General features: G+C 47.9%; 1 protein-coding gene across 1 annotated transcript in view; it reads right to left on the bottom strand.

The window, feature by feature from the left end:
• Positions 1–561: 561 nt before the first annotated feature.
• The window catches only part of LOC143290981 (solute carrier family 12 member 8-like), a 32,667-nt gene continuing 22,165 nt past the window's right edge, over positions 562–11,063 (bottom strand). The window contains exons 10-15 of the mRNA XM_076600568.1: positions 9,956–10,067; positions 8,677–8,884; positions 5,272–5,360; positions 3,149–3,266; positions 1,051–1,108; positions 562–737 (exon numbers count right to left, since the gene is read on the bottom strand). Of these exons, the coding sequence (XP_076456683.1) occupies positions 569–737; positions 1,051–1,108; positions 3,149–3,266; positions 5,272–5,360; positions 8,677–8,884; positions 9,956–10,067 (754 nt within the window). The 3' untranslated portion in view covers positions 562–568. The remainder of the gene's footprint in view (positions 738–1,050; positions 1,109–3,148; positions 3,267–5,271; positions 5,361–8,676; positions 8,885–9,955; positions 10,068–11,063) is intronic.

Raw genomic sequence — 11,063 nt, 5'->3', positions numbered from 1 at the left:
AACACCCCCACACCATGACGCATTACACCCAACACCCCCACACCATGACGCGTCACACCCAACACCCACACGTGCCACACCCAACACCCCCACACCACGACGCGTCACACCCAACACCCCCACACCATGACGCATCACACCCAACACCCCCACACCATGACGCATCACACCCAACACCCTCACGCGTCACACCCAACACCCCCACACCTCGATGCGTCATAACCCCACACCACGACACGTCACACCCCCACACCACAGCGCGTCACACCTAACACCCCCACACCATGACGCATCACACCCAATACCCCCACACCTCGATGCGTCACAACCCCACACCACGACGCGTCACATCCCCACACCACGACACGTCACACCCCCACACCACGACGCGTCACACCCCCACACCACGACGCGTCACACCCCCACGCATCACACCCCCACACCATGACGCGTCACACCCCCACCACGACGCGTCACACCCCCACACCACGACGCGTCACACCCCCACACCACGACGCGTCACACCCCCACACCACAGCGCTGAAGGAAAGCCCTGTTGCAGTCCTCCTCACTCACTGTCGTAGTCATCAAAGTTGTCTCCCTGCATGACCTCGGACTGGTGGTAGCGTCCCCTGCTGGCAAAGTCCTGGTTGTCCTCTGTGAGCTGTGCGGCCAGGGTGTGGAGGGCAGGGGTGGAGGGGGCCACCACGATCTGCTCCTGCTGGGGGCCTCCCCGTCTGTGGGCCATGTTTCACATTCACTTTCAATATCTCAAGGCGGCGACACTGCGTGCCGACAGATCTTTAGAGCTTTATGTGTTTCGATTCACTTTGCATACTGACCTAAAACAGATCTTTAGAGCTTTATGTGTTTCGATTCACTCTGCATACTGACCTAAAACAGATCTTTAGAGCTTTATGTGTTTCAATTCACTCTGCATACTGACCTAAAACAGATCTTTAGAGCTTTATGTGTTTCGTTTCACTCTGCATACTGACCTAAAACAGATCTTTAGAGCTTTATGTGTTTCAATTCACTTTGCATACTGACCTAAAACAGCGTAGGCATCCGTACTTCAGCCAGTCATACAGATTGAACTCTGCAATACCTGTCAACAAATTTGCCAAGTTGAAAAAACATCGTAAGTCTCACCAACGTTTGCTCCTGAGCTTTTGCTCTATTCACATTTCTTACACACTTGTGTGTGTGTGTGTGTGTGTGTGTGTGTGTGTGTGTGTGTGTGTGGGTGTGTGTGTGTTTGGGCATGTGTTTGTGTTTGCGCATGTGTGTGTGTGTATGCACATGTGTGTGTGCAAGTGTATAAGTGTATGCATGAGAATGTAAGAGTGAATGATAATGTGTGTGTAGTATGGCACATGTTTGGTGATGTGATCTCTAAGCTTTTCTGCAGACAGCAGGAAGTGAGCAGTGAGCTTTGCACCCTTCCACTGGTCCCAGCAAAGACATCAGGAAGTGAGCAGTGAGTTTTGCACCCTTCCGCTGGTCCCAGCAAAGACATCAGGAAGTGAGCAGTGAGTTTTGCACCCTTCCACTGGTCCCAGCACAGACATCAGGAAGTGAGCAGTGAGTTTTGCACCCTTCCACTGGTCCCAGCAAAGACATCAGGAAGTGAGCAGTGAGTTTTGCACCCTTCCACTGGTCCCAGCACAGAACCCCTTGCTTTGGACCATTGCCCATGGTTCACTGAACATCCACTGAATTCCTGTGTCCTCTCTTCTCCACTGAATTCCTGTGTCCTGTCTTCTCCACTGAATTCCTGTGTCCTGTCTTCTTACTGAATTCCTGTGTCCTCTCTTCTCCAGTGAATTCCTGTGTCCTCTCTTCTCACTGAATTCCTGTGTCCTGTCTTCTCACTGAATTCCTGTGTCCTCTCTTCTCCACTGAATTCCTGTGTCCTGTCTTCTCACTGAATTCCTGTGTCCTCTCTTCTCACTGAATTCCTGTGTCCTCTCTTCTCACTGAATTCCTGTGTCCTCTCTTCTCCATTGAATTCCTGTGAATTCCTGTGTCCTCTCTTCTCCACTGAATTCCTGTGTCCTGTCTTCTCACTGAATTCCTGTGTCCTGTCTTCTCAATGAATTCCTGTGTCCTCTCTTCTCCATTGAATTCCTGTGAATTCCTGTGTCCTCTCTTCTTACTGAATTCCTGTGTCACTCAATTCCTGTGTCCTGTCTTCTTACTGAATTCCTGTGTCCTCTCTTCTCAATGAATTCCTGTGTCCTCTCTTCTCAATGAATTCCTGTGTCCTGTCTTCTTACTGAATTCCTGTGTCCTCTCTTCTCAATGAATTCCTGTGTCCTCTCTTCTCACTGAATTCCTGTGTCCTCTATTCTCCACTGAATTCCTGTGTCCTGTCTTCTCAATGAATTCCTGTGTCCTCTCTTCTCCACTGAATTCCTGTGTCCTTTCTTCCCAATGAATTCCTGTGTCCTCTCTTCTCACTGAATTCCTGTGTCACTGAATTCCTGTGTCCTCTCTTCTCCACTGAATTCCTGTGTCCTCTCTTCTCACTGAATTCCTGTGTCACTGAATTCCTGTGTCCTCTCTTCTCCACTGAATTCCTGTGTCCTCTCTTCTCACTGAATTCCTGTGTCCTCTCTTCTCCACTGAATTCCTGTGTCCTCTCTTCTCACTGAATTCCTGTGTCCTGCTCTTTCCCCTATCCCTACTGTCATCACGTCACACAAAGCATGCCGTACATTTGAAATGTCAATTGTACAGAAATAAATGCAGGTATACGTATGCATGAATGTGTGTATGTTTGTACTATATGTTTGTTTGCCTATCTGTTCTGTCTTACATTCAAGTGCATGTATATAATATGTATGCTTACTATTTTGTATCCATTTACAGTTCACAATCTTTTCATTAGATTATTTTTTAAAAACACACAAAAAAAACCACACATGAAACAGAGCAGTAAAAAAAAAAAAAATCAAGTGTTGTAATCAGTCTGTTTAATTTGCGTACTCTCCCTGTGTGTGTGTGTGTGTGTGTGTGTGTGAGTGTGTACACTTTCCCCTGTGTGTGTGTGTGTGTGTGTGTGTGTGTACCCTCCCCTGTGTGTGTGTGTGTGTCTGTGTGTGTACCCTCCCCTCTGTGTGTGTGTGTGTGTGTGACCACTGACCAGGGAAGTATCCAGGGCTGGCCTTCCCAATGTAAAAATAGATGATGAAGAAAGCCGTCAGCTCTCCCAGAGCGTACATCCACTGTATGGCGAACATGATCACCACGCATATCAACACCTGTAGGATGATGAACATATCAACACCTGTAGGATGATGAACATGATCACCACACATATCAACACCTGTAGGATGATGTCAGAGAAATGTATGATGAACATGATCACCGCATATATCAACACCTGCAGGATGATGAACATGATCACCACATATCAACACCTGTAGGATGATGAACATGATCACCACGCATATCAACACCTGTAGGATAATGAACATGATCACCACACATATCAACACCTGTAGGATGATGAACATGATCACCATGCATATCAACACCTGTAGGATGATGAACATGATCACCACGCATATCAACACCTGTAGGATAATGAACATGATCACCACGCATATCAACACCTGTAGGATGATGAACATGATCACCACGCATATCAACACCTGTAGGATGATGAACATGATCACCACGCATATCAACACCTGTAGGATAATGAACATGATCACCACGCATATCAACACCTGTAGGATGATGAACATGATCACCACACATATCAACACCTGTAGGATGATGAACATGATCACCACGCATATCAACACCTGTAGGATGATGTCAGAGAAATGTATGATGAACATGATCACCGCATATATCAACACCTGTAGGATGATGAACATGATCACCACACATATCAACACCTGTAGGATGATGAACATGATCACCACATATCAACACCTGTAGGATGATGAACATGATCACCATGCATATCAACACCTGTAGGATGATGAACATGATCACCACACATATCAACACATGTTGGATGATGAACATGATCACCACACATATCAACACATGTTGGATGATGTCAGAGAATTGTATGATGAACATGATCACCACGCATATCAACACCTGTAGGATGATGAACATGATCACCACACATATCAACACCTGTAGGATGATGAACATGATCACCACACATATCAACACCTGTAGGATGACGAACATGATCACCACGCATATCAACACCTGTAGGATGAAGAACATGATCACCATGCATATCAACACCTGTAGGATGATGAACATGATCACCACGCATATCAACACCTGTAGGATGACGAACATGATCACCATGCATATCAACACCTGTAGGATGAAGAACATGATCACCATGCATATCAACACCTGTAGGATGATGAACATGATCACCATGCATATCAACACCTGTAGGATGAAGAACATGATCACCATGCATATCAACACCTGTAGGATGATGAACATGATCACCACACATATCAACACCTGTAGGATGATGAACATGATCACCACACATATCAACACCTGTAGGATGATGAACATGATCACCACACATATCAACACCTGTAGGATGATGTCAGAGAAATGTATGATGAACATGATCACCGCATATATCAACACATGTTGGATGATGTCAGAGAATTGTATGATGAACATGATCACCGCATATATCAACACCTGTAGGATGATAAACATGATCACCACACATATCAACACCAGTAGGATGATGAACATGATCACCATGCATATCAACACCTGTAGGATGATGAACATGATCACCATGCATATCAACACCTGTAGGATGATGAACATGATCACCACACATATCAACACCTGTAGGATGATGAACATGATCACCACACATATCAACACCTGTAGGATGACGAACATGATCACCGCACATATCAACACCTGTAGGATGATGTCAGAGAAATGTATGATGAACATGATCACCGCATATATCAACACCTGCAGGATGATGAACATGATCACCACATATCAACACCTGTAGGATGATGAACATGATCACCACGCATATCAACACCTGTAGGATGACGAACATGATCACCACGCATATCAACACCTGTAGGATGATGAACATGATCACCACACATATCAACACTTGTAGGATGATGATATGGTGGTGGTGGTGATCATGGTGGTGGTGGTGGTGGTGATCATGGTGACGGAGGTGGTGGTGATGGTGATGGTGGTGATGGAGGTGGTGGAGGGCGGACCACTTACCCCAAAGAGGGAGAGCCAGCGGTTGCAGAGGACTGAGTACCAGGACCTGGGCTGTTTGGTGATCTCCGTGTTGGGCGCCTTCTTCCCTCCTGCAACCATCACAATACATCACCTTAACTCCCTCCTACAACCATCACAATACATCACCTTAACTCCCTCCTGCAACCATCACAATACATCACCTTAACTCCCTCCTACAACCATCACAATACATCACCTTAACTCCCTCCTGCAACCATCACAATACATCACCTTAACTCCCTCCTGTAACCATCACAATACATCACCTTAACTCCCTCCCTCCTGCAACCATCACAATACATCACCTTAACTCCCTCCTGTAACCATCACAATACATCACCTTAACTCCCTCCCTCCTGTAACCATCACAATACATCACCTTAACTCCCTCCCTCCTGTAACCATCACAATACATCACCTTAACTCCCTCCCTCCTGCAACCATCACAATACATCACCTTAACTCCCTCCCTCCTGCAACCATCACAATACATCACCTTAACTCCCTCCCTCCTGCAACCATCACAATACATCACCTTAACTCCCTCCCTCCTGTAACCATCACAATACATCACCTTAACTCCCTCCCTCCTGTAACCATCACAATACATCACCTTAACTCCCTCCCTCCTGTAACCATCACAATACATCACCTTAACTCCCTCCCTCCTACAACCATCACAATACATCACCTTAACTCCCTCCCTCCTACAACCATCACAATACATCACCTTAACTCCCTCCTACAACCATCACAATACATCACCTAAACTCCCTCCCTCCTGCAACCATCACAATACATCACCTAAACTCCCTCCCTCCTACAACCATCACAATACATCACCTTAACTCCCTCCTGTAACCATCACAATACATCACCTTAACTCCCTCAGTGAACACAGTGAACTGACCAACACAGTGAACTGACCAACACAGTGAACTGACCAACACCACACAGTGAACGGACCAACACAGTGAACGGACCAACACAGTGAACGGACCAACACCACACAGTGAACTGACCAACACCACACAGTGAACTGACCAACACCACACAGTGAACTGACCAACACAGTGAACTGACCAACACCACACAGTGAACTGACCAACACAGTGAACGGACCAACACCACACAGTGAACTGACCAACACAGTGAACTGACCAACACAGTGAACTGACCAACACAGTGAACGGACCAACACAGTGAACTGACCAACACCACACAGTGAACTGACCAACACCACACAGTGAACTGACCAACACCACACAGTGAACTGACCAACACAGTGAACTGACCAACACAGTGAACTGACCAACACCACACAGTGAACTGACCAACACCACACAGTGAACTGACCAACACCACACAGTGAACTGATCAACACCACACAGTGAACTGACCAACACCACACAGTGAACTGACCAACACAGTGAACTGACCAACACAGTGAACTGATCAACACCACACAGTGAACTGACCAACACAGTGAACTGACCAACACCACACAGTGAACTGACCAACACCACACAGTGAACTGATCAACACCACACAGTGAACTGACCAACACAGTGAACTGACCAACACCACACAGTGAACTGACCAACACCACACAGTGAACTGATCAACACCACACAGTGAACTGACCAACACAGTGAACTGACCAACACCACACAGTGAACTGACCAACACCACACAGTGAACTGACCAACACCACACAGTGAACTGACCAACACAGTGAACTGACCAACACCACACAGTGAACTGACCAACACCACACAGTGAACTGACCAACACCACACAGTGAACTGACCAACACAGTGAACTGACCAACACCACACAGTGAACTGACCAACACAGTGAACTGACCAACACCACACAGTGAACTGACCAACACCACACAGTGAACTGACCAACACCACACAGTGAACTGACCAACACCACACAGTGAACTGACCAACACAGTGAACTGACCAACACAGTGAACGGACCAACACAGTGAACGGACCAACACAGTGAACGGACCAACACCACACAGTGAACGGACCAACACAGTGAACTGACCAACACAGTGAACGGACCAACACAGTGAACGGACCAACACAGTGAACTGACCAACACCACACAGTGAACTGACCAACACCACACAGTGAACTGACCAACACCACACAGTGAATTGACCAACACAGTGAACTGACCAACACCACACAGTGAACTGACCAACACCACACAGTGAATTGACCAACACAGTGAACGGACCAACACAGTGAACTGACCAACACCACACAGTGAACTGATCAACACCACACAGTGAACTGACCAACACAGTGAACTGACCAACACCACACAGTGAACGGACCAACACAGTGAACGGACCAACACAGTGAACTGACCAACACAGTGAACTGACCAACACCACACAGTGAACGGACCAACACAGTGAACGGACCAACACAGTGAACTGACCAACACCACACAGTGAACGGACCAACACAGTGAACGGACCAACACAGTGAACTGACCAACACCACACAGTGAACTGACCAACACAGTGAACGGACCAACACCACACAGTGAACTGACCAACACAGTGAACTGACCAACACCACACAGTGAACTGACCAACACCACACAGTGAACTGACCAACACAGTGAACTGACCAACACCACACAGTGAACTGACCAACACAGTGAACTGACCAACACCACACAGTGAACTGACCAACACAGTGAACTGACCAACACCACACAGTGAACTGACCAACACAGTGAACTGACCAACACCACACAGTGAACTGACCAACACCACACAGTGAACTGACCAACACAGTGAACGGACCAACACAGTGAACTGACCAACACCACACAGTGAACTGACCAACACAGTGAACTGACCAACACAGTGAACTGACCAACACAGTGAACGGACCAACACAGTGAACTGACCAACACAGTGAACGGACCAACACAGTGAACTGACCAACACCACACAGTGAACGGACCAACACCACACAGTGAACTGACCAACACCACACAGTGAACTGACCAACACAGTGAACTGACCAACACAGTGAACTGACCAACACCACACAGTGAACTGACCAACACAGTGAACTGACCAACACAGTGAACTGACCAACACCACACAGTGAACTGACCAACACAGTGAACGGACCAACACAGTGAACTGACCAACACCACACAGTGAACTGACCAACACCACACAGTGAACTGACCAACACAGTGAACGGACCAACACAGTGAACTGACCAACACAGTGAACTGACCAACACAACACAGTGAACTGACCAACACAGTGAACTGACCAACACCACACAGTGAACTGACCAACACAGTGAACTGACCAACACCACACAGTGAACTGACCCAGGAGCTGTGCAGTATCATCCAGGTTCTCCCCAGAGACTTCCCCCCCAGACAAACGCCTCTTGGTGCTGGCGTCAAAATCAGCCTCCGGGGTGGTGGCGCCACTGTTGCTGAGGGCGGAGTTCCTCACCAGGTGGTGCTGTCCACGCTGTGTCAGGCGCTCTGGGAACAGCTTGTCCAGGTCCACTGCCAGCTTCTCAAACGAGTCCTGTGGGGTGGTGGGGGGTTAAAATGGCTCAACACATCCGTGTGTGTGTGTGTGTGTGTGTGAGGTGTGTGGGGGTTTGGGGGGTGGTGGGTATGGGGGTGTGTGTCGTGGGTAGCTGGAGAGAGAGAGAGGGGGGGAGAGAGAGAGAGAGAGGAGAGAGAGAGAGAGAGAGGAGAGAGATCTGACATCAATCCTCAGGTAGCTGGAGAGAGAGAGGGGTTAGAGAGAGAGAGAGGGAGAGATGTGACATCAATCCTCAGGTAGCTGGAGAGACAGAGAGAGAGAGAGAGGGAGAGAAAGGGAGAGAGAGGGGGGAGAGAGAGAGAGGGGAGATGTGACATCAATCCTCAGGTTGCTGGAGAGAGAAAGAGAGAGAGGGGGAGATGTGACATCAATCCTCAGGTTGCTGGAGAGAGAAAGAGAGAGAGAGGTGGGGGAGATGTGACATCAATCCTCAGGTTGCTGGAGAGACAGAGAGAGAGAGGGTGAGAAAGGGAGAGAGAGAGGGGAGAGGGAGAGAGGGGTGATGTGACATCAATCCTCAGGTTGCTGGAGAGAGAAAGAGAGAGAGAGGTGGGGGAGATGTGACATCAATCCTCAGGTAGCTGGAGAGACAGAGAGAGAGAGGGTGAGAAAGGGAGAGGGGAGAGGGAGAGAGGGGTGATGTGACACCAATCCTCAGGTTGCTGGAGAGAGAAAGAGAGAGAGAGGGGGGGGAGATGTGACATCAATCCTCAGGTTGCTGGAGAGAGAAAGAGAGAGACAGGGGGAGAGATGTGACATCAATCCTCAGGTTGCTGGAGAGAGAAAGAGAGAGAGAGGGGGGGGAGATGTGACATCAATCCTCAGGTTGCTGGAGAGAGAAAGAGAGAGAGAGGGGGGGGAGATGTGACATCAATCCTCAGGTTGCTGGAGAGAGAAAGAGAGAGACAGGGGGAGAGATGTGACATCAATCCTCAGGTTGCTGGAGAGAGAAAGAGAGAGAGGGGGAGATGTGACATCAATCGTCAGGTAGCTGAAGAGAGAGAGAGAGAGAGGGAGAGAGACAGAGACAGAGAGAGGGGGAGGCACCTTGTGTGAAGAGATGTCGATGGTTTTGTCGTGGAACAGGAAACCATTGACGGGATCGGAGTCCGCAGCCTTCTGTGCCTTGCTGGGCTCTGTGGGGGCACGGCTTGTGAACCTGACACACACATCGCACACCTCATAGCACACATCACACACACCACATCAAATACCTCATCACACCCTTCTTTGCACACATCACACACCTCACTGCACACATCACATCACATACCTCATCACACACATCACACAACATTACTCATCACACACCACAAGACATACCTCATCACACACATACCTCATCTCACACCACATCATATACCTCATCACATATCACATCACATCCCTCATCACACACAACACACAGCACACCTCATCACACACCATATCATATACATCACACAGCATACCTTATCACATACCACATCACACACACCACATCACACACCACCTCACATACCTCATCACACATCATACCTCATCACATCCATCATATCACATCACATACCTCATCACACATATCGCACAACATACCTCATCACACAACATACCTCATCTCACACCTCATCACATAACTCATCACACAACATACCTCATCACACACCACATCACATACCTCACCGCACACCACATCACATACCTCACCACACACAACATCACATACCTCATCACACAACATACCTCATCACAAACCACATCACATATATCACACAACATGTTCATCACACATCATACCTCATCACATACATCAAACCTCATCACACACCACAACACATACCTCATCACACACATCCCTCATCACAAACATCATCACAACGCACCTCATGACACACCTCATCACACCTGTTTCTTTCTGGTCTCAAAATGCCTTCAGCACTTTCAACAAAGGCTGTGAAATGGAGCTTATTTTTCCTCTCAAAACACGTTCTATAAATTCACTCTGCTGTCAAAGTGGATTTTTCTGCACTGTTTAGTGAAGCACAACCCTTCTGTTACCATGAGTTGGGTTCTTTGGTTTTATTTTTACATTTCCCCCCAATGTGCGCTGAGCTCAAACTGCGCATGGGACCTGCAGTTCAAGTGGCTCCCCACCACCATTCAGGGGCCAGTGGAG

This window comes from Babylonia areolata, chromosome 16 (genome assembly GCF_041734735.1).
Source record: "Babylonia areolata isolate BAREFJ2019XMU chromosome 16, ASM4173473v1, whole genome shotgun sequence".
NCBI lineage: Eukaryota > Metazoa > Mollusca > Gastropoda > Neogastropoda > Buccinidae > Babylonia > Babylonia areolata.
This window is presented reverse-complemented; position numbering and strand designations above follow the sequence as displayed.